General features: G+C 37.4%; 1 protein-coding gene across 3 annotated transcripts in view; it reads left to right on the forward strand.

Annotated features, from left to right (window-relative positions):
* Window positions 1-25,429, forward strand: part of LOC131064980 (outer envelope pore protein 37, chloroplastic) — a 45,569-nt gene extending 20,140 nt beyond the window's left edge. For all 3 annotated transcript variants that reach the window (XM_057999324.2, XM_057999323.2, XM_057999322.2), the window contains 5 exons: window positions 22,812-22,901; window positions 24,123-24,290; window positions 24,436-24,530; window positions 24,748-24,868; window positions 24,998-25,429. In XM_057999324.2, the coding sequence (XP_057855307.2) occupies window positions 22,812-22,901; window positions 24,123-24,290; window positions 24,436-24,530; window positions 24,748-24,868; window positions 24,998-25,129 (606 nt within the window). In that variant the 3' untranslated portion in view covers window positions 25,130-25,429. The remainder of the gene's footprint in view (window positions 1-22,811; window positions 22,902-24,122; window positions 24,291-24,435; window positions 24,531-24,747; window positions 24,869-24,997) is intronic.
* Window positions 25,430-26,170: the final 741 nt, after the last annotated feature.

Below are 26,170 nucleotides of genomic sequence, written 5' to 3' on the forward strand. Positions count from 1 at the left end.
TCTCAAGTATGCAATCAACAAGTGCACACTTTCAACTTTTGATGGCAGCGGTAGAGTTACAGCTAGAGCTTGGATTAACAAATTGGATACTTTCTTGAACCTACGTCTTAGGTCAGAAGAAGATGCCATTAAGTTTGCAGCTTTGCATTTGGAATGAGTAGCCCATGATTGGTGGCACCATGGGATGGTGACTTTGCATCACGACCTTATTACTACATACCAAGAATTCACTGACAGATTGGTTGAGCGTTTTGATAAAAGAGATCTAGAGTTGTATTTCAGGGATCTAGCCCAGCTGAAACAAATTGGCAGCTTGGAATCTTACATTAGTGAATTTCAAAAGCTTTCAGTTATGGTAACTAACATCTCAGAGAGAAGGCTGGTCATTCTTTTTGTTGAAGGTGATTATGAGCCTATGACGGGTTGGATTAAGGCTTTTGATCCCCCTACCTTGCAAGAAGCCATGAGGAAGGCACGTAGCATGGAACTTACCGCTCCTCGTAGTAAGTTCACTCCAAACAACTCCAAACTGTCCTCATCATTTATTGACAGCAAGTCTGATCCAAAGAAATCAGAGAATGTGGATCAAGGGAAGAAGTTTGCAGCACCTTTGGACAGGGAAACACTTAATGATTTGCATAGAAGGAAGCTGTGTTTTCATTGTAAGGGCCCTTATGATCAAAACTATGATTGTTCCCTCAAGCCTAAGGGTCAAAATAGGAATATGGAGTGGTTTTATGAGGGAGAAAACATGACTGATAACACCGGCCAGCAAGCTGATCAAGATGATTTAGAGACTGAAAATTCAGAGAAGGGAGTTGAAAATGAAGTAGAATTTGATCTACGGAAAGCTCATATGTCTAGCATGCAAGGAGAAGGTTCTTTTAGGTTGCGTGGACTCTTGGCTGGTCAAAGAGTCATCTCTCTACTTGATACAGGTGCAACTCATAACTTCATAGATGCACGGTTGGTGGAGAAACGTGGGATTCAATCTCAAGAGTTTGAAGGTATAAGGGTGAAAGTTGCTGATGTAATGTGCTGACTTGTGATAGATTGATTTCAGACTTACACATGAAATTCAATAATTATGAATTCAAAGCTGACTTTTATGTGGTTAACATGGGAAACATGGATGTGGTCCTTGGCATGACGTGGCTTCATGCAATAGGTGAATTTACACTCAACCTTAGAGATATGGAAATGAAATTCAAGGTTGATGGGATTGATCATGTTTTTAAAGCTATCAAGGCCAGCAACTTAAAATTAATCACTCTTAAAAGAATGGAGAGACTTATCAGACATAACATGGTGGATTGGGCAGCAGAATGTAAACTAATGCCTACTTATGAAGAGCAGCATAAAACACCTTACCATTCCAATATTTAGGAGCTTAAAGTTAAGCATACAAAGGTGTTTAGTGACATACCTCTTGGTAGGCCTCCTGATAGAGGCATAGAGCACATTATTGAGCTTTAAGAGGGCACCAAACCCATCATGATTACACCTTACCGACACCCCAAGCGGTTGAAAGATGAAATTGAGAAAACCATCAAAGAACTTCTGGCAATGGGACACTTAGAATGTGCATTGATTACTGTATGTTGAATAGAAGGACTATAAAGAACAAGTATCCCATTCCTCGCATCGATGAGTTGTTAGATGAGCTTCACGGAGCTTGTTATTTCTCTAAGATTGACTTGAGGATAGGTTATCATCAGATCAGTGTCAGGGAGCAGGATATTGAGAAGACTGCATTCAAATGTCATTGTGGACGCTATGAGTTTTTGGTTATGCCTTTTGGGTTAACCAACATACCAGCCACCTTTCAGTCCACTATGAACAGGGTCTTCCAGTCTCAGTTGAGGAGATTTGTTCTGGTGTTCTTTGATGACATTTTGGTTTACAGTAAAACTTGGGAGGAGCACCTGGTTCACTTGGATACTGTTTTAGGCATACTTGATAGGGATTCCTTTTACGCCAAGGAGTCCAAGTGTGCATTGGGAATGGCAGAACTTTTGTATTTGGGTCACATAATCAGCAGAAAGGGAGTTCACATGGATCTTGATAAGGTTCGTGCCATTGTTGATTGGCTTACGCTTGAGATCTTGACACAACTCAGGGGATTTGTTGGTTTATGTGCCTTCTACCGTCGGTTTGTTAGTGGTTTTTCACGGCATGCCGCACCACTTACTGATTTGACAAAGAAGGGTGCATTTGTTTGGACACCTCTAGCACAGGAGTGTTTTGAGAAGTTCAAGCAATTGATGACTGCATGTCCAGTTCTTGCTATACCCGATTTCACCAAACCTTTTGAGCTTCATTGTGATGCATGTGGAGAAGGTATTGGTGCAATGATTATGTAGGATCTTCATCCTATAGTTTATGAGAGCAAGAAGCTTAGGGGTCCGGAGAGGAGCTATAGTATTTATGATATGGAAATGTTGGCCATCATGCATGCAATGACTAAGTTCAGGCAATATTTAGTTGGCAGCAAGTTTTTTGTCAAAACTGATCATAATAGCTTGAAGCATTTACTTGGACAGTGGGATCTAAATGAGCGTCAACAGAAGTGGGTCAGCAAGTTACAGTCTTATGATTTTGACATCTCATATGTCAAAGGGACTTAGAACATTGTTGTTGATGCCTTATCTCGCCGTCCCCATTTGAGCTCCTTGGCAGTTGTTTCCGAGGATTGGAAACACTTGATTATAGCAGAGTATGCCAAGAATCCATGGGCCTCTGGTATTATTGATGGGACAATACAGGACAATAGGTACTCTCTTGCGAATGATCTCATCATTTACAAAGAGAGGATATTTCTAGTCCCAGGTTCTGAGGTGAAGTGCATAGTATTGAGGACTTTTCATGATTCACCTATGGTTGGACATCTTGGTTACTTTAAGACCTATAGGCAGGTATGGGAGAGATTCTCTTGGAAGGTTCTCAAGTCTGATGTTCTTCGGTACGTCAGAGAGTGTTCTGTTTGCCAGCAGAACAAGCAGGAGCACAACTTTCTTGCAAGGTTACTTCGGCCGCTTCCTATTCCTGACAGGAAGTGGGAATACTTGTCTATGGACTTCATCACGAGCTTGCCTAAAGCCCAGGGTGGTGACAACATTTATGTGGTGGTTAATCGGTTTACTAAGTATGCACATTTCTTTCCGATCACGACTACTTATTTAGCTGCTCAGGTGGCTGATATTTTCTTTCGTGAGGTATTCAGATTGCATGGTTTGCCTCAGAGTATTGTCAGTGATAGGGACAACAGGTTCATGGGTCACTTCTGATAGGAGTTATTCAGACTTTGCGGGACAGAGCTTCACCTAGTAGGTTTTTATGGTCCATACCAAAAAAAATAGTCCATATCTTTGTCACAAATCTCAATCCGGAATTGGTCTTCCATTTTTAAGTTCAGCGTGTCTCTTCTTTTGATGCACTTAATGAAAGAGGTATTCAAACTGAAAAATTGCCAAAGGGGTTATTAAACTTTACCCTAAGGATCAAAGCCAAGACAAATTCAAAGGTAAGTCCAAATTCTTTAGCAAAAAGTGAATACAGTTGGAGATGGGGTTATTGATTCGAAACATATCCAAAATGTCCAACATATCTCATCCATCGTCATACCATCTATAACCCCTAAACCAGAATGAAAAAGAAAACAATTTACACCTTTAGGGGAACCCATTGAGGCAGTCTTTTGTCAACTCGTCAAGGCTAACAAGATAGCGTTCCCACTTACCAAGCCTCTAGATGATCATCAATGAAAATGTAATGTCCCCTATTTATAAAGTGCCTTAAAATACATTAATTACGGTTTTCAGTTCTTAGGTTAAGGGTTTAGGGAAATACCTTAGCCTCTGCTGTAATCAACCAGAGAAAAACAAGGTCAGAAAGATACTACCAATTACATAAAGAAATGGTCATATAAACGACTATATACAAAAATAACTAAGCATAAAAGAGATTCAGAATCAGGGATAGAAACATAATCTTATGATTGAGACAACCTCAACACCATGTGCTATTATGCAGGGTTGATAGGGTGTCTTGATTAAATGTTCAAGCATAATCATGTAGGGTGTCTTATACGACAGTTCCCCCTCATTTTGATCATGTAGGGTGTTTTATATAACAGTTCCCCTACACAGTATGATCATGTAGGGTGTCTTATATAACAGTTCCCCTACTCAATGTATCCATGTAGGGTGCCCTTGTACAGCAGTTCCCCTACCTAATATAATCATAATAAATTACACAGTATGTGCAGGAGATAATATGCAGTGAATAGTCTTAAAGATGATTTGCTATCCATAATAATATGCTGAGAATATTAACAAAGTTATGCACAGAACTCCGTACCAGAATATTGTCTTATCCTAACAGTAGCTGCAGATTCGATCTCTTTTTCCTGTTCCCTTCCTCAAGGACTATTCAATCCGATATTACTTTCTTATTCCCCCCATAATGGGATGGCAGATTGGAGGAAAGCTTTAAAATAATTTAACACTTTGTAATTAACAAAGCTTGTGGATTACTCATGATATCTCTGCAATGAGATTTCATTTCTTAGTTGATTGTCTTCGTATTATCTGCTGTTCGATGCCCCTTGGATGATGCTTTTCTAACTCTTAAATATCCCTCAACCTTGTTGGAGGTTTGTGACCCTTAGGCAATTCCCCTTCTCTTCAAGGAATGCTATCTCTTCCACGTGCCTCTTCATTTATATAATTACTGTACTCTTAAAAAATTGCTGCCTTAAACCAGTTGTTAATTCTTGATTAATTCTTATCATCATCGCCATCTTAGGATCACTATTTTATCTTAATGTTATCCCTGAGCATTGCATTGACAAGTCAGTAGTCTTCCAAAGTGAATCGCGACTTTATTCCAAGCTGTCGTAATTCTTCTACATTGATAGAGGGTGACATGGCATCAAGACTGGAACATGATAGTCCCCATGCATACCACCAAGAACAAGGGTGTCACTGCCTGTAACTTAATTACAGTTCTGATCTGATCTAATCGATGGTGATCTCCCTAGATGCTTTTGATTCCTTTCCTTTATATCTCTCAATGTGAGGGGGGGGGTCACACCTCTTCATCATGTATGCCCTTTGGTAAGAGACATCCTTTCACCATTAGCACCCTTTGAAAGAGTGCAACTCTTCATTATTTCTGCCCTTTGAAAGGGACACAACCTTTCACAATCAGATTTGCACTTATTAAATCTGATCTGCACTTTTTTATTCCGCACTTCTCCCCTCTCAAATGAGGTAATCTTCTCCCTTTATATCTCATGTTTGAGGGAGTCACAACTTTTCATTCCATGTCTTTTGACCCTTCGTTAACTTGATTAAATTTTAATTATATTTAGTTATATTCTTTTATATTTTAATTTTATTTTTAATTTTATTATTATTATTTATTATTAAATTCTATTCCAAAGTGGGGACATTACAAAAAACCTTCATGGTATAAAGAAAATGAATACCGTGATTACCATCATGTCAAGTTCATGCCATGGGGAATTGTATGCAATTAAAACACTATATCGAGGTCCTTATAGATAAAGGTGAGATCAAAATTGAGGGATTATCAAACACCTCGCCAAACCAAGATTTAGGTATATATTAAAACCCTTTTCCTAAGCATAATTAGTAGTGCACTAAAGGCCAATACTCATACAAACGTTATCGATTATCACAAGACTCCTTACAACTATGTTTTTTTTTGTTGGCCAAATTGAGAATTCTGATGAACGGATCCATATCATTAAAGTAAAAACACCTAATTGTGCTATCACCACTCGACGTGGAAAAGTCACCATGGAAGATCCTAATCCCACTTCAAATACCCAAAACAAATATGACCTCCTTGACCACCTTGAGCAAATACCAACCCACATTTCCAACCCTGAGATTTTGTGCACATCCCCCATTCATAGGGACATTTTAAATCGCATTTTACAAGAATCCAGAGTCCCTAATGATATTGATTCTTTACACTTTCAAGCCCTCATTAGCCACCTCTCTATCGATCATCACCTTACTTTCACTCAAAATGATTTTCCTCCATTTGATCCATCACATAGTCATCATCTCCATATTGAAGTGATCATTTCCAAACATAAGATAAAACATGTGCTCATAGATTATGATGTAAGCCTCAATATTTGCACACTTAAACAGGTGCAACATTTGAGTTATTCAATAGAAGCGTTGGGCTCACATACCATTACCATCAAAGCCTATGCCAATATAGAGAGAATCGACTGGTACTATTTAGCTTCCCATTGAAGTAGGTCCTTCCTTGCAACATACCTTGTGCCATGGATTAGACTTAGACCTTCCATACAACATCTTGCTTAGTCGACCATGACTCCATAACATGGAAGCGATACCCTATATGTACCATCAATGTCTTAAGTTATCTTACAATGGTGTAGAAGTTACTATTCTGGGTGATCTCCAACCTTGTCGATATTGCCAAACAATAGAAGGGAAATATGATAACCTTTGTCCATCTTCAACCATTGTCCCCAAGTCATATTCCATTAAATCCACATCATGCATTGACCCTAATGATTCACCTTCCACATCTGCTCCATTCTCCAAGAAATCATCCGTAAAATCCACATTCAAAATCATTGATAAAGGATGCGGAGAATATCCAATACATGAATCTTTTCATATTGCCAAGCTACTCCTATCACCTTGATCTTTTGGTTGACCACACTCAAAAGTTCAAGATCCATTTGTCACACATAATGGGGCCCCACTACCTTCCTTTTCGACAATTATCTTGCTAACGAGGACATATAAGGCTTTGATCCTACATGGCTATACAAAGATGAGCAATATGCCGCTTGCTTTAAAGAACTTTATCCCATTCTCTTGTGCATTTGTACTAGAATGAACTATAGAGGCAAAGGTCTTGGTTTATATGAACAAGGTCTCCTTGATCCTATTGATATACTAGTTAACGATGGAACTACTGGCTTAAGATATGGTGCTTACGATGAGTATTGCAATGCCCTTGTTAATTTTCTTGATAATGCTAGGCACTCCTCTTTTGAAGTTGACGATAGAGAAGAAAATGTCATTCCTAGTCCTTTCAAAGAGCTTGCTGCCACAAATCTATTCCTTGACAATACTATTTTTTCTATCCACCTTGACCTACAATACCTCAAACTCATTGAATGGGACCAACATGATTCTGCTTCCTTGGATACTTTTCAAACTGATGAGGCCCTCCTAGAACATATGCAGACCCGTGACCACATTCCTTCCGAAGATCATAAGCAAGGTTTTCAATTCCTATTGAGTACATTTGCATACTTTGTAGAACATGAGGATATTACAGATAACACATTAGAACCCATTGATGCAAATACACCATTTGACAGTGAACCTCACCTTCCATTGGCACTTGCCCCACTTCAGGATGGGTCTCCACTCCTTGTTGAAGAACCTATAGACCTAAATTTGGGTACAAATGAGATAACTAAGTTGAAATAGATAGTAGCTGCATTATATCTTGACGTAAAGACAACTATCTATATGGTACTTAGAGATTATCCAAATATTGTTGGTTGTTCACCACCTTGTGGCTAGACATGATGCTTAACTGGTTCGCTAGATACTAAGGAAAATGCATACTAAAGCGGCCCTCCTAGTCAAGGAAGAACTTCAAAAGTTGCTAGATGTTGGCTTCATTCGAGCCATTAACTATCCAAAGTGGACGCATAATGTTGTTCTTCTAAGCAAGAAACCCTAAGGGATCCAAGTATGTACAAATTTCAAAGACATCAATAAGGCTTGTCCCAAAGATGATTTTCCTTTTCTGAACATTGATATGATTTTAGACTTGACAGCTAGTTTGAGATGTTGTCTCTTTTGGATGGGTTTTCCAGATATAACTAGATTTAGATAGCACCAAAAGACCAACGTAAGACAACCTTTATTACCCCATAGGGAACATTTTCTTACAAAGTCATGCCCTTTGGTCTTAAGAATGTTGGTGCCACATATCAGAGAGCAATGACTATCATATTCTATTATATGCTACATGATTGTTGAGGATTATGTGGAGGATATCCTAGGAAAGTCCAAACTTGCAATTGATCACCCAACCATTTTATGTTGTATCTTCTAGAGGCTCAAAAAATATAAGGTCAAATTCAATCTCAAGAAATGTGTCTTTGGGTTCACATCCAAAAAGCACCTAGGATTTATTGTCTCTCAATATGGCATTGAGGTAGATCAAGATGAAGTAAAAGCAATAATAGAAATGCCACCTCCTCGTAATCATACACAGTTATGTAGTTTACAAGGGAAACTCCAAGCTATTAGATGATTCATTGCTCCATTAACTTAAAAGTGCCATCCTTTCTCACATGTCCTTCGAAAGAATGCCAGCTTTGAGTAGGATCAATCATGTCAAAAAGCATTCGACCATATTAAAAAGTACTTGTCTAATGCTCCAGTTTTAATGGCAGCCACTTCAGATAGACCTCTTTTTTTATACATCTCAATCACATAACATGCCTTAGGTGCCCTCTTAGCTCAACATAATGATTAGGGAAGAGAAAATGCCATCTATTATTTTAGTAGGACATTGTTTGGGTGAGCTCAATTATTCATCCATGTAGAAAGCTTGTCTTTCAGTAGTGTTTTCCACAAAGAAACTCTGCCATTACGTGCTTAATGCTACCACTCATTTGATTGCCAAAATTGATGCCTTGAAATATGTGCTGTCTAAAGCAGCCCTTACTAGTTGAATGACAAAGTGGATCATGCTCCTTAGTGATTTTTATATATGTCAATCGAAAGGCAATTAAGGGACAAGTCATAACAGATTAGTTAGTAGAGTCTCCAATTTAGGATCACCAACCTTTGAACATAGAATTTCTAGATGAATCCAGCATTCACATTGAAGAATCCAAACCATCGACATTATACTTTGATGGATCATTTACCTCACATGGATTAGGTGTCGGCATCCTTTTCATCAACCCCCAAGGTTATTTCATTCCCAAAGCATTCCACATTGCTTTCCCTTGCACAAACAACATAATGGAATATGAGGCACTCATATGTAGTTTGAAAATAACAATTCAGTGGCACATTCAGCATTTACAGGGCTCAAGATTCACAATTGGTAATCAAACAGGTCAATGATGAGTTCCTTACTAAGGATGACAAGCTTATACCCTATAAATGCATTGTTGACAGTTTCAAATTGTACTTCCTAGATGTATCTTTTGAGCAAGTCCCTCATTTCAATAACAAAGCTGCTAATGCAATGGCCACTATCGGATCCTTCTAGATATTCTTGGTGAAGCTCATGCACATTGTTTCTTGGTAGAACAACTCCTTATACTTGCTTATGATCTTGTAGATTTTGACATGATATGTGACTTCATTGGTCCCCACACCCCTTGGTACAATGACATGCGTGCTTATCTCCAAAACCAAACCATCCCTCTCGACATGTCATCCACCTAACAAAAGTCCCGTATCCAATGTGCATTGTGTTATACCCTCCTTGGTGACATTCTCATCATAGAGTTTATGATGGCACTTTTCTTAGAAGTCTCAACTTTGGTGAGGCTAACCTTTCTCTTCAAGAAGTCCATGATGGCATTTGTGCTGCTCATACAAATGCCATAGTCCTTGCCATCTCCTTCGTACATGATATTATTGGTCCACCATGGAATTAGATGCTTGTTAATGTGTCAAGAAATGCCTTGCTTGTCAAAAACATGGAGACCTTATTCATGCACCCTCACAAGCTCTTCAATCTATTACCTCTCCATATCCCTTCACCATGTGGGGGCCTTGATCTCATTGGTAAGATTAATCCCACTTTCTCCAATGGTCACAAGTTCATTATCATTGCTACCAAATATTTCACCTAGTGGGTCAAAGCAGTTCCACTCACTTTCACCACTAGTGTCCAAATTTCCAAGTTCATCCTTAACCATCTCATTTGTTATTTTGGCATTCCATCCACCATCATCACTGATAATGGCAAATCCTTATAAAAGCATGAAGTGCTATCCTTATGTGAGAAATTCCATATCAAGCACACGTTGTCCACCCCATATTATCGCCAAGGTAATTGTCAAGCCAAGGTATCCAACAAAACTATCATTAAGATCCTTAAGAAAATCGTCAATGAAATTGGCCATGATTGGCACCTTCGGCTTAATCTCGCCCTTTGGGCCTACCGAACCTCCATCTGTACTCCCATTGATGTCACTCCATACTCACTTGTCTACGGTGCATAAGCAATCTCGCCAATAGAAGTTGAGTAACCCTCCTTACTTGTTTCTTTGTGTAATCTCTTCCTCGAGGAGGATTATCGAGAAACTCGTTTACATGAGCTAGAACTCCTTGAGGAGCATCATCTTACTACTCTCAATCACATTAAAGCATATTGACATAGGCTATGTCATGATTATAACAAGCACATCAACACTAGAAGTTTGAGGTGGGAGATCTTGTCCTTTAGGAAAATCAAAAGAACACTACACAAGAAAGAAGAAAGGGAAATTTGAGCCAAATTGGTTGAGTTCCTATGTCATCATTGCCAAGTTTGGGTTTGGAGCCTACCAACTAGCCACTCTTGAAGGTCATGAGCTAGATGAGCCTATGAACATTGTCCATCTCAAGCGCTTTTGCTCTTAATCTATTTAGCACTAGTCTTCCAAATATTAGAAAAAGACAGTGTTCCATGGAGTTTCCTGACATTGAGACGAGGGAATGGGTTTTGGGGATAGGGATATGGGGGGCCTAAGTTTGGGGGTGGCAGGGGAGCGGCGCAAATACATATAGTACTTGAAAAATTAGTTACAAAGAGTTGAGCAAAGGATCTAATGGCAGCTTCAACGATCTTCAATATGGAGAAAGACATGGAAGATTTGGAATTTTTTTTATCAAACCCAGGGAAGTTGATAAAGGAAGAAGTTATGAATAGGAAAGAAGAATTAAATTTGGGGATATCTCTATTCAAGTTTCTTAGGAAATCTCCTCTGACATATTTTGAATGCTTCTAGTTCTAGATATCAAAAGCCTATTCATGCAAGCCCTTGTATGAAAATTTATATGTCCATGGCTAAGGATTGAGGAGTCAAGAAATGGATGGCACTGAAATGGAGGAGTTGACAATATTAGAGATTAGGTTTTTAATCCAAAGGGCCAAAGTAAGCTTCCAAAACATAGAAGATATAGTTGGCAGATTGAGCAAGGAAACCTAAAATAAGCTATAGGGAGTTGAGCAAAGGATCTAATGGTATCTTCAACAATCTTCAATATGGAGAAAGAATGGAAGATTTGGAAAAACACTAATTACATATAGTACTTGAAAAATTTGTCCAGGGTTGAGGGATGCATGGGTGTCTTAGGGACGTCCCAATGCCCCCTTTTGGCATTTCCTGTGCAAAACGTCTTGGAGACGTCCCCTCTTAGAGGGGCAAGTCTCGAAAACGTCATGGGGTGCGTCGTGGTGGTGGAGGGACGACAGGGAAACGTTCCTTTGGAGTTCCTTGTTTTGGAAATGTGGCCTTTTTCTAGGGTGGGGGGACACGTCCCTGTGGAACTAGGGAAAAAGACAAAAAAATAGAAAAAAATAATAATACGAAAAATAGTAAAGAGAAATAAATCCACCCACTAGTTAAAACCACTTCTTGTGGCACCATGGGCAAGTAACATGATGAAAATGTGGCAAACAAGTGTCATATGTTGAAGGAAACCACTCTATGCTATAAGCATGTATTGTTATTCCACCATCATATCGCATTCATCCCATTATTTACCTTACCACGGTTTGTTCGCTCAAGTCCCTCACCAATCCACCTATTCCATCCCATTTCACAATACCTTTCACATACATGACCTATTTACATCACACTCCTTTATCAAATTACTCAAAATAACCAACAGATTAGTAGAGTCACTAGAATGTAGTGCCAAAGATTTGAATGCAAATGAAAGAAAACAAGAATGTAAACTCCCTATTCAAATCAACGCAAAACCTCTGATAGAGTTCAACAAGAAAGAAGTCAATTAAGCATAACATAAGACAACCAACTCAAATGTTACTCATGACTCCATTGTTGAAAGATTTGCTTCAATGACAAGATAGTATGTGGATGCTCTTTTTCTCAAAGTTACTTGTTTTGACAACATGTACTTAGCATAAAGGATAATGGATGAAAATGAGAGAGGAGGTGTCTCAATTTATAGATTTTGGGAAGGATGAATGGGATGGTCAAGATCTAAAGATGAGATTGATGGTGGAGGATTCTTGTGAGGATTTCTCTAGGATCAAGGAGGGAATGGAGGGATGGGATGAAGGCAGTTAGAATGTGAATGGCTAGGATTAAATTACCAAATTTAGTAAATTATTTTGACCTTGAGAGGAATAAGGAACATTTGCATCCAATGAGGCTAGATTCTTGGGCTTGTTGGAGAAAATGGTGGAACCAAAGGACAAGTGTTTCTAGGTCCCCTTTTTGCTTGGATTTTGTTTGAGGGAATATAGGCCTAATCAAATACTAATATAATTTAATTCTTTCAGCCATGTGTGAGGTGGATAATAGATGGAAATGAACATTATTTATTTATTAATTTATTGTGAGGTGGTGGAAAAGGGTATTTAATTAAATAATATGACTTATTTAATTATGTAACCTTAGATGAAGGAGAATTAGTCTAATTGATGGAATGAACTAGGTGATGAGGACTAGGTCTAGGTGATTGGATTTGATTGATTAGGCTTAGGGAAATAATGAGGCGGTATGAACTATTTACCTTCTCTGATATCGTCGTCAGAATTATTACTTCCTCCATCATATTATGAATTGTTTCTCTTCCTTGCTTTTCATCTTCATTGTAGGGTCTTCCTTCATCATATTGAGTTCTGCCTCTATGGAATCTTCCTTCTATTCCTCTTTGTTGGTTTTGTCTATCAAATCTTTTGTTTAATTTCGTTTTTGCTGCTAGGGCCAGTTGATATGCTTCTTCTACTGTTGATATTCAACAAACTCAACTGCTCTTGAATTAATCCTCTCAAACCATTTATGTACCTTGTTATGATCTCCCAGCCTACATTGCAATGACCTACTCTGATTGTTAGCCTTCGATTATCTAAAATATAATTCTTCACAGTTATATCCTTTTGTCTCACATTATGCAACTTCTTCAACACCACAATATGGTGATTCATAGGAATGAACTTAAAATTTAGTTTTTTCACCATCCTCCCATTTTCCAATGCTAGGTTTGCCTTTTCTATTTCTTTCGAATTGGATGTCTTCAACAATTAGCATCATGAACTTTCATTTTAGTTTTAAGAAATATTGACTTATCTGGTTCTTCAATTTCTTCATACTCAAAATGTTTTTCTAATTTATTCCAATTTATCAGTTCTTTAGGGCTTAAACTACCAGAATAATTTGGAATATCTACTTTGGTCTTCTTTTCAGTATTTGGTATAGCTTTCAACATTCTTTTTTCCTCTTTTTCTGTGCTTTCAATTATCTCTACAGGACCAACTTCTTGTTCTTCATCACTCTCACTCATTATCTCCTCTAGGGTTAGGGTCTCTTCTATGATCTTCTTAAAATGCATCCATTTGAATCTTCGTTGCTATCATCATTTTGAACATTTCTTCCATCCTTTGAGCACATTAATGATACCTTGTCTTCGTCATGGGGGTATCTTATTGTTGGATTTGATGCAAATCGCCTCAAAGTTGTTGGCGTGTCCATAATCATTCCTGCAAATTGCCTTAGTTGATGCTTTATTTACAAACTACTTAAAGATTGCATTAAGTTTGATGATCTGTTTATAGGTAGAACTTGTAGAAATCTAAACCTTTTGCTCAGATACCAATTGATTTAGTCCAATGAAGATAGTCAGTGTCATGCCCCCAAATCTAAAGAAAATTGTCTTATAAGAAATCACAAATTTCTGAAGACAGCGATTTCTCCTTTCATTCAATTTTGGGCACATTTGACTTGACTGAATTCCCTTTTTAACTTGATGCCACATCACCCTTTTTCATCTAGAAGAAGTACGACAGCTTGGAATAAGCTAGCAATTCACTTTGGAAGATTAGTGACCAGTCAATACAATGTTCAGTGATGCATTAAGATAAAACAGTGATCCTAAGATGGTGATGATGATAGGAATTAACAACAGAGTTAAGGCAGCGAGTTTTAAAGAGTTAAGATTTAATTTAAGAACACCAATTAAATAAATGAAGAGGCACGTGAAAGAGATTTCATTCCTTGAAGAGAAAGGGAACTGCCTAAGGGTCACAGCCCTCCAGCAAGATTGAGGGATATTTAAGAGGTAGAAAGGCATCATCCAAGGAGAATCAAACAGCAGAAAAAAGGAAGTCAATCAAATAAAGAAGAGAGATCTATTTGCAGAAATATCGAGAGTAACTGGCAACTTTGTTAATTACAAAGTGCTGGGTATGATGATATATAATCTTATCATGTTGATTCACTTATCATGTTTTCAATATAGTAATGCTTGAAATGATAAGTAATTAATATATCACTTCTAATGTTATCATTGCTGTTATTATTGTTAGTATATGTTTGTGCATAATTGATTATGATTGATAAAGATTCCTTTAAGGTTTGCATCCAATGTGTTATCCCATTATGGAGAGGAGAATGCACATACTAAGGGATGCAAGTAGCACTAGTTCCATCAGGTATGGCAGGTGTCATTCTGTGCTCCTGGGTTTGAGGGACAAGGATAAGCTCAAGGTGCCTTGTATGATTCCCAAAGGGCTCCATGATGTGGACGTGTTGTTAGGAAAAGTCTTATTGAAATCCTCATGCTTGCAACCATAAGAGGATGAATAAGGAAACATGGATAGGGGGTGCAGATACAAGCATTCCACTAGGCAGACCATTCAATGCTGGATGTCCAATGTGCTTGCCATTTGGAGCCAAGAGGGTGAATATCTGCTCTTGGGCTTAGTGTGAAGATCGGCTTCAGGCCGATCCTATCATGCTCCTTCATTCAAAACTCTATTGTGATTAGATCTCTCTAATGAATTATGATAGTTATATGTGTTTATACCATAGTTCTGGGATTCGCTTGGACTTGGCGAGTCCCAAGGCTTGGACTTGGCGAGTCCCAAGGCCTGGACTCTGGCTTGTTCGAGTCCAGAGTGAGACTCGCTGAGACTTGGGACTCACGGACTTGGCGAATCTTGATGTCCGGACTCAGTGAGTCCTGATGCCCAGACTCGGCCAAAGTCAATTTTTTTTTTAATCTCAAAATAAACAAAATTAGACATTTTTTGACGTTTTTTTTCAAAAAAAAAATTGTATCCAAAAACCCTAATTTCGCCCAATACAAAGATCATAACTAACCCTGATGGAAATAACTGAGATTTATGAATTATATATTTAATATTGTTTAAAATGGTTTCAGGACTTAAATCAGGGTTTATCCTATTAAAACAGCGTTTCTAAGGGTAAAGTTATAACCCTAACTATCTTACATCTCTTATTTGAATGGAATTTGTGATTCTAGGGTAATCCCAAAAGGGGACCTTACAGTCAGTGTTAGGATTATTAGCCAACTGAGTTTGAGAATGATTTCGAAAATACTAATTATAGCATTTACTATAGGGTTTGAATTGGAGCAGCTGTCTGATGTTCAGTGTGTTAAAGATGGTTGTTATACACAAGAATTTAGAAGTAGAAAATATCTCTTGCATTCTTGGACTATCCTGCAATTGGTAAGATTAAGTATAAACACTGAATCTGGAATCTATTATTCATATCATTTTGCCATAATAAATGTCAAATGTAGGATTGGAAGAACGGTTGTTTTCTAGGTATGGAAATGCATGGCCTATAAGTCTTACATGTACTCAAATTAGGATGTAGATGCTGAAAATATTGGAGCTTGAACTTAATGTTGAGAAAAACTAAGTGAATATGCATTGGCTGCTAAAATTTTGTAAGGATGAACTGCAAGGTGTAATACACTTCAATACTGAATGTAAAATCTATGGTTCCTCATTGAAAACTTAAAATCAACCTGATGGCTTACAAGATCACACTCAAAAGATCAATCATATAAAGGACCATAGTGGTCCTTTAATAACCATTTATGGCTTTCGAAAACTGATAAAACCTTAACTCACTCATCCGTTTACTACATCTGCAAACTAGCACAATAGCATGACATGCTTAATTTACTATATGGAGTTGTACTGGGTGTGCATCACATTAGCTTTGCCCCAGAAATATATAGATTGTGTCAAACCTTTTGTGACTTTTGTTAAGTTAAACCGTAAGGTCAAAGGAGAGAGCATTTGCACTTTTTGTAAATCGCTAGTGATGAGGTGTATTTCAAGTAGTTTTAACTATAAGTATAAAGAGTTTGGGTTCATGTCATTGCCTACAATGAATGCACCAAAAGCTTTCGCCAATCTGAAATCAAGATTTGGGGTGCAATTCTCTAGGCTTTCAAGTTAGGAGCCTCCTCTTATTTGGTATTAAGATATTAACATTTCTTAGTGTTGCCGCTTGTGCATGGTGAAATCCCTTGGCTTGTGGCAGTCATCACTTTGGTGCTTTCTTAGAAGTATTGTGCTGCAGGAAATACTATGTATCCTCTGGTTTACATTTTGAAATGTTTCAGCTTCTGGTGCTGGTCTTCAAGAGATCTGTTTTGAATTCGCTCAAAATGCATGGTGTTCCTGAAAATGACCCTGCAGCTTGACCCATTTTCCTAGAACAAGCAGATACTTTTTTGGGGTTGTTTCCAGAATGGATCCCCAGATCAAAATGGGTTAAACATCATAAAACACTGATAAACAAAATTCTTAGTCAATCATAACCATAAACCAACTTGCCTCCAATTTCCCTAATCTAACATTAACCATCTAAATGGTAAAACTGTCACGTAACCAAAAGAAACAACAGACATGATACGACCTAGTGCACAAAATGCCAAGTGGCCTGTCGGCCTTGGCATTTGGATATCTCAGTTGTATGAGTCCAATTTGGGGCAGGCCCTATTTGGGCGAACCACTTGTGTGTAACTTGTGATTAAGTTAAATCAGAATGTAACTTGCAACTAAGGGAGACTCATATGTAACTTGTAATATATAGGTCTGACCCTATCCTTGGCGCCAAAAGTATATAGCCGACTTGAGGTCTATTAGGAGGTATTGATTCATATATATTCAAGGTCATGATTGCGTCAATAGCAATGAATTCAACATCATGAAGGTCATGTAGTGTGCTCAAGGGTGACGATAAGAGCTTATCGTCTATGGTTGATGGTTGGGAAGGCAACATATCTAATGTTTGCCTGTGGTTTATGAGCACTACCATAAAATTCAACATGGTATCAGAGCCAAGGCTCAAAGAAATCCGGTCAGATTCGTTTAAGCATTCCAGAGGAGTGTGTCATTCAATGTGATGAAAAGGAAGAAAGGCAAAATATAATTCAAAATCGACGAAACCCTTGAGTTGACTGCTCTGATGCAACCCCAAAGTCATCTTGGTCGAGTTCAATCACCTATCTTTGCAACCAATGGCGTTACACCTTGCAATAGGAGGCATCGAAGTCTATCAAAAGAGAATCGAGGGCACTTGAATTGGGTGAACTGCTTTTATCACCACATCCCTGCCTTTTTCCTCAGTCGGAACCAGTCATATACAGCGGCTGGTAGTTGCAGTCTGAGGGCGGCACCTATGAATTAGGATTCGACATGTATAGGAATTCTCATGGCCGGTAAGGGGTCATTATCATAGCTTACGGTTTGACTGTTCAAGCCGAACCCATTCCACAAACCTGCGATCCTGTCTATAGTGCTATTCCTAATGCCTGGCTGCGAATATTATTTCCTTTGCGAATATTATTTCCTTTGTCCGGAAATAAGGGTATGGTCTGTTTTGGCTAAATATTGGGGAAGGCATTCTTTAGGCAACTTCTCTCCCTTTCTATCCACAGGATATCATTCTTGGCACTCATTTTGGCACGGGCTAAGAATTAATACCAACGACTCACATACAGATATCATTGAAGGGGTCTAATACAAAGGTTGTGAAATCCTTATTTACAGGAGCTTAAGCTGGCATGGTTTTCTAGGTCAAGCCGAGCATGAGAAATCTAAGTTCAGGACTGTTGATTGTCTATCCTCGTTCGATTCTTTGCTGGAGATGTGATTTCTGTAGCGGTTGTTTTAGCTGGATATTTAGTTTTTGTGGGTGATGTGGCATTTGGAGCGTTGAAGGCTTTGCGTTTGGTGGAGATCATTGATTGCTGTGGATTTTTGACTATGTTTCAGATCTGTGAAATCTGAAGAAGCATTGATGGTTGTAAAATAATCAGGGTTGGGGTTACCCTTATTGTTTGTAATTATTTTCTTAGCAACGCTTGGCTTTCATGGCGTTGCCTTCGCAGATTGATAGCAAAGCCGATAGGAGAATAATGCATTTGAGGCGAATCTTTGGTTGGATGAGCTGCGATGTTAAGGAAATATTATATCCTTGAATGACATATATCCATATTGAATGCATTAGAGATTCATGCTACTTTTCTAGCCTACGGGACCTGACTAGAGAAGCTTCCAAGGAATATTGGCTGCTGCTGGGGAAACCTTTGGGACATAAGGAATATGGTAGTCCTGTTTTGGATGATATCAGCAAGTGTCTATGACATGCTGAATATGGACGAATCAAAGATTGCATTCAAGGAAGGAAGATTGCTTGCATTTATTCGCAGAGGAAGAATCAACATTCAAAGGGAGTCTGACATATCATCAGAAGTAACCTTGGACGAAGAGGTCAGAAGATTGATTTTAGCTTCAGAGGGAGCTTGACGTTTCAACTTCAGAGGGAGCTTGATGTTTCAACTTAAGAGGGAGCTTGTCATTGCAGCTTCAGAGGGAGCCACGTCATCTTGAGGATTTGGTTAATGAGTTCTTCTATGTGAGGGAGAAGTTCGAGGTGCAATCCCTTGTTAATGCATTCTTCTTTGGGAGAAGTTTGAGGTGAAAGCCCTCGTTCCACCCTCTGCGAGTAGGTATGGTGGATCCACCCTCTGCAAGAAGGCATGGTGGAGATGCATTCTCCTCTGGGAGAATTCTGAGTTTAGAGCCCTCGTTCCACCCTCTGCAGGTAGGCATGGTGGAGCCACCCTTTGTGAGTAGGCATGGTGGTAATGCATCCTTCTCTGGGAGAAGGTTGAGGTGAAAGCCCTCTTCCACCCTCTGCGAGTAGGTATGGTGGGTATCATGGAAGAAATTCCATGATGTGCTTGTTCACCCTCTGGGAGTAGCTATGGTGAACGTATTATTCATGGGAGTAGCCATGGTGGTAGTCACTATGTGACTTGGTTATTCAGAAGGAATCCTCCCTAGCTAAGACGGAGTGTTATTGTGTAGTTAGGTCGGATCCCTTCTAGGGCCGACCTAGTGCACAAAATGCCAAGTGGCTTGTCGGCCTTGGCATTTGGATATCTTAGTTGTATGAGTCCAATTTGGGGCAGGCCCTATTTGGGCGAACCACTTGTGTGTAACTTGTGATTAAGTTAAATGTAACTTGCAACTAAGGGAGACTCATATGTAACTTGTAATTTATAGGTTTGATCCTATCCTTGGCGCCAAAAGTATATGGCCGACTTGAGGTCTTAGGAGGTATTGATTCATATATATGCAAGGTCATGATTGCATCAATAGCAATGAATTTAACATCATGAAGGTCATGTAGTGTGCTCAGGGGTGACGACAAGAGCTTATCGTCTATGGTTGGGAAGGCAATAGATCTGATGTTTGCCTGTGGTTAACGAGCACTACCATAAAATTCAACAGATATTTCCATCATTCCTTATCATTTTGTATCCATGGTTCCTAGAAGAAAAGCTTTTCCCCGTCATATGTTTCCATATCTATTACCATGCCCATATCCTGGTAAACAAGTTTCATACGTATCTACTTCAGTTATCATCATTGCATAATTCAGCTGAAACTAATCTTGGATGTTATATATATCAATGTTTGTATCATTCCTTTCATTTTGTATCCATGGTTCTAGAATAAAAACTTCCCCCGCTGTCATATCTGTTTCCATACCTCATCCCATGGCCATATCCTGGTAAACAAGCTGTACATGTATCTACTTTAGTTATAATTATCATCATTGCATAATTCAGCTGAACCTAATCCATATGAGCAACTTGGCCTTAACCATTGTGTATTCTGTATTTTCAGAAGTCTAAAGCCTTACAATGGAAGACTTTTAATCTATATCAAAGAAACAACTCAATTTAACACCTTGGCGACAATTTTTGTCATACTTATGTTCACACCTCTAGCAATCTCTGTATTGAATAACAGTATTCTGCTGGCAGCATTTAACAGTTACGAGGATCAAATCTTAGAAAATAGATTAACTATTATGTTGAGATACATGTTTAGTACATCTCTTTCTTGTATATATTTTCAAACCTTTGCTAAATATGTTAAAAGTTCTTAATTTTCCTGAAAGTTTTGGGTGTTAACGTGTTGTTTTTTCCAAACATTGTAACTGTAATGCTTCTATGCCTTAGCCATGTCCATTATGGTATCCTTGGATACAGTTGGTGACAAAGTATTTTTCCGTTCTCTATCACCCTGATGATTGCTATGCGCTTATTACTGCTTCAGCTGACCTTAGTCACCAACTCCAGATGAAGTTTCTTTTTGATAACAAGGTAGACCAGATTTCTCATCAGTAAAAACATATTGTATAGATTAATCTTATTTCTGAAATATCTTGAAATTTGCTGCAGATGCATGAATGCGTAGCTTTTAGTCAGACAATAAAATTGCCTTTATCTTTTTTTTTTCAAATCTATTGCAAAGGATGATTAGTAGATTACCTATTATTGAAAGTAACATGAAAGGTTCCAACTTTTAGGAAAATGTTTGAAATTAGAATCCTAAAACTATTGAAGTAATCAACTGGCATTTTGAAGTATTGTTTTGTTTGCGTAGATATTTTATAAGATCTCACAACTTTTTTGGAGCATTCATTTCTTAAGGTTTAGCATCTAACTTATTTTAGGTTTTATTTAGATTCACTTCTTAATGAGCATACTGAACTCATAGGAACTGGGTAGGCTAGTATCGGTGGTTACACCAATCTATGACATCAAGAGAAAGATCAATGAATGTTATTATACAGAAAAGTTTATTGATTGTTTTTATATGTAGTTATACAAGATATTATGGAAGGACAAGGTTAGGTTTTCAATAGAACTTCACTCTGCTCTGTAATTGGGTAAGGAGAGCAATCATTTATCCTTAGTCACCAGATTAATATCTCTTTTAAGAAGACATTCTAGGAATTGGTTAATTTCTTACTCAAAGAATGGAGATTATCTTAGAAAAATCTCTTTTTGACCATCAAAAGTCACTAGATTAATATCTAACTATGTAAGGAGAGCAACCATATCCAATTGAGACCCTAAATCGCCAGATTTATATCTCTTTTAAGAATACATTTTAGGAATTGTTTAATTTCTTACCCAAACAATGGGAATTGTCTTTAGAAATATCTCTCTTTGACGATCAGAAGTCCCTCGACAGCTTACTGATCACATAGAATATATGGAAATAAGTTATAGAACAAATCAAAAGCTCAAGCCAAGTGCTTGGAAATCTGTGTTTCCAATTGTAGCTGTTTTGAATGAATACGTTGAAAAATGCACTTTGAAACCTATGGTAGTCCTTATTCCAAGATTTACATTATCAGCAAATATTGGTTTTTTTTTTCACACACTAAACACAGTTCACCATAGGCTTGTTTTGGCAAGTGTATATTACTGGACAATTCTTAGTAGAGAACTAACCGAATCAGTGGCCTGTGCTTGAAACAATGAAAGCTAATCCAAATAGAGCTGATTATGTATAGCAATTTGATTTTCTATCCCAGCCTTTCACCTCTACTGTAAAGTTGCCAAAAATAAAATACATGGCAGAAGATACATGGCTATGTAAGTTGTGGAGACTCTCATTCTGTTGAGGGCCTTACTGATAGAGGTGTTCTTCTTGGAAGTTTATTCTTGCGTTAATTGCTAAGATCATCAGATCATCTGGTAAAAGGATAGGAACATATGTTTATAACCTAGATGTCTGCAAATAGAAACTATAGATGATTGCATTATCAGTGCAATTAAGTTCATAACGAGCTTTAGTTATAAACTAGATGTAAACACTGACACATCAATTCTTGCTTTGATGTTGTACTCCATTTTAATTCATCCTATTTATTGTAGAATTTCCTATGCTTGGAGGTTTTCCCAGGGTAATTGTGTTGGTCTCTTGTGCACTTGCTTTCTCTCTTTCATTTACTTGTTTATAATTTACTTAATGTTAACAAATAATTAAATACTGAAAGTCTGATTGCTGGTCTGAGTCACAAAACTAACACTTACATCATGCTAAACTGATTTGCCAAAGCAAAGGAATATTGACCAAGTATGAGTCAACGACTTATATATTAAACTAGATGTAAACACTGACACATCAATTCTTGCTTTGATGTTGTACTCCATTTTAATTCATCCTATTTATAGTAGAATTTCCTATGCTTGGAGAAGGTCCCCACTGGTCTGAGTGTGAATGAGCTTGATGTCTGACTGTATGGTTGTACTGTTTATGGCAAGGAGTAAAATTGAAGTCAGTAAAAGGTTGATAACTGTTTGCCAAAAACACTTATGCATTGTATCTCTTCATGGAAGAAAATTGAAATAATGCAAGGCAATTTTTTGCAGGCTCAACAAGGAGAACTAAAGCTGATTACAAAGTTATGTGACTCCAAGTATAAAGCAGAAGTATCATATGATGTCCCATCAACTAGGCTGGTAAGCCTCGTGCTACAACCTCTATTCACAATTTGAAATTGCAATTCATCTATTCTTGAGTTTATTGGTCTATCATTAATTATCTAGCATGTGTTTGAGTTAACAGCATCATTGTTTTTGAACTAATTTGTAATTTTGTTATATATGATCTTTGTGGTAGACAACAATTCTGCCTTTTATGCTGATATTTGAAGAACATTGTGTTTTTTTCAGAAGTTTGCCTATTTTGTTTGAATTATTATGCTTTGATTCAGTAACATCTTGTCTGGTGACGTTTGAAATATTTAAAAAGGAGAATATCAATATGTTCTTCTCTTTTGGCACAGCAAAAATACTACAATACGCAATTTTCTTTTCATGTCCGGGCACATGGTGCACCTGCCACTGAACACAGGAAAAATGGTGTGCAAGTCATTCAGAATCTCTTATTTTGACCTCAAAATAAGAGCAAAAAAATAACTAGGTGATGAGTTGCAGACATGGTTAAATGCAGCTCATATGGAATAGAAATATTGTTATAATATTGTGGTTTGTTCAAATTAATATGTAAGAGCAAATTAAGAAACCTAATTTTTTAGCATACATTCAGTATATTGGTCAGGAATATTCTAAATTTTTGTTAGCGCCATATTGATTTGTCTTTAAAATTATGTTAATCTTTCTTAACAGACTAAACTGGACAAGATATATTTTTATTCTAGGAGATGCGTTTGGGTGTCCTCAGATCATTGGTTTTTATTGCAAATGGATGTGTCTGGGTAAATGAGGAAGCCGTTACTTATTCAATGTATTAATAATGCACTAATAATATATTATATATTTAATCAACTATAACAAGCTATGGTAATAATGGTTGATACAAAGTGATTCATCCATATCTGGATTCATTCACTGCTTACATAAATGAACAATTTTTAACATTTATGATTTATCAAAATTTCCAAATTTCTTTGTGTTGGCAGAGAGTCCATATTGGGAGAATGTGATAACAACATTGTTAGTTACATAACAGTGTACTTTCCTGGCGTATTGTTAATGTGATACAATATTTGACTTGCCAGTATTTTTTCAATTTGCTTTTGTGAGCCCGACTTCTATTCATATATTCAAAAGTTTGCTGCAATAAATGCACAATGTGTAGATATTATTTAGCTTTTCCTTTACTTCAAGCTATTCATCTAGTTTAGTCTTATTAGGTCGAATACTGATTCCTTCTTGCAGCCAAGGGCATCTGTAACTTTCCCTGGTGGTGAAGTGAAATTGGTGGATGAAGCTCAAGAAGAGGGTCAAGCTTATTCTGTTCATGCTTTACTTGCAAAGAACTTTATGAATGGTCTGTGTAGTGCAGATTTTCAGGGTGAAAGCTTGAATTTGAAATATGCATACAAGGTAAACTGCAATGAGAAAATAGGCTGGTTTTGCATGGTCTATTCACTTTTAGAACTATTTGGGATCAAGCAAGAATATATTTTTTCCTTTATTTATTTATCCTGTGAAAGCATGTAGAAGATTTTAATTCAGAAATATTATGCAGGATAAAGAAATGACTCTCATACCTTCTATAAATTTGCCATCAAAAGATCTCACGTTTGCCTTTAAAAGACGGTTTAATCCCCTGAATAAATTAAGGTAAACTATACTTTCTTTGACTGAATTTTACATGCTTTAATCCCATATTGCAATGCTTACACTCTTCTTTGAAAGCATTTTTTCAATGGTAAAATCCGTATTATCTTTGTTTTCAAATATCTCAATGGATCAACTTTGATTACTCAAATATTAACCCATTTCGTTGGGAAATTTCAAATATTTGTAAGATTAAGAATCTACCTGGATCTGTTTGCAGCTACTTATATAATTTCAATTCAGCTGCATGGAGTGCTGTCTACAAACATAAACCTAATGATGCTTTTAAAATCAAAGTAGGTTATGATTCACACGTTCGAGTTGGATGGGCCTCAGCTTGGGTATGCATTCTCTACATATTTATATTTACAATTGTGAATCTCCTCTAAACTATGAGAACATGAAGAGGTGACAAATCCATCCACTAATTTACACAATTAAAGTAGGTTCTAACCTTCTATTTGTTACAGGTGGGCAAAGAGGAGGCAGGTGCTAAAAGTGCACCAGGAAAAGTCAAATTTCAGCTCATGTTGCAGGTTCCACAAGATGATATAGGATCATATGCAGTGCTATTCAGAGTGAAAAAAAGATGGGATTTCTAATTGTTTCAGCCTTGATTATTTGAAGTATGGGCTGCATTTTGGCATCTCTGTGTCACATTTTTCCTAACCCAAAATGCAAATTTATCTACTCACTTTTCCACAACAATGAAGAGCTGTTCATTTTTTCATTCTCTAATTTTTCCTAGTTTTTCCCTTTGGCAAGGTTAAGAACTTAAGAGCTTAATTTCCAACCTTGTACCATGAAGTTGAGGAATGGTTACCCTGCACATTACAAGTTGTGTACAAGCCCAATGCTTTCACTGTACTTCTGTGGGTAATACAAAATAAAATTCATAGCTATGATGGCACCAAATAAGAGACTTTGTGGTTACATTCCCATTCATTTGTCTACAATCTTTCCCAATTCAATCTTTTGCTGGGTGCCTCTTGCATACATTGCTGTTGACGTTTGGGTTTTGCATAGGTGGAGAGTTAATGGCATTTTGGCCACTCTGTCACTTTCAAAATATTAAAAGATCACTGTGTCCTTGAAACAGCTATGACCTCTATTTTATCTTCACACATCATATTACCAAGTTGTTCTTGAGTATGCTATATTGTTTTTTTTATTTCTCCTCTTTTTTTTATAACTTTTAGACCATTTTTTTGGCATTCGTGAAACATTTTGGACAAGTCAAAAGGTCCTCTAGGAAATGATGTTAGACAGCACGTCAAAGTTAAGCAGTGATATTAAACCGCATTTCTGCTACTTTTTCACAATAGTATTTTTCTGCAGCTTCAAATCTGCCAAATGCCTTAAATTCTCTACTTTTAAATTATTCCATACCAGGAGGAAGTCTTATTTGGTGTATTATCAAGGACATCTGTGTCAAGTATTTTTAGTTTGAGGAAAACTTTCGATGGGTCACTAACTAGGTTATAAAAAGAAAATATATTGGATTTGCCTATATGCCTGTGGTATATCCACCTGATTTGTCTGGGAAGTTCGAGGGAAGTGAGAATTTGTTCTGAAATCACTTTTTTTTTTGGTGTATTGAAAAATCCTGTAGAATGTAGATTTTGGATGTAGACACCATCCAC

Source organism: Cryptomeria japonica, chromosome 6 (assembly GCF_030272615.1).
Source record: "Cryptomeria japonica chromosome 6, Sugi_1.0, whole genome shotgun sequence".
In the NCBI taxonomy this organism is placed as follows: Eukaryota; Viridiplantae; Streptophyta; class Pinopsida; order Cupressales; family Cupressaceae; genus Cryptomeria; species Cryptomeria japonica.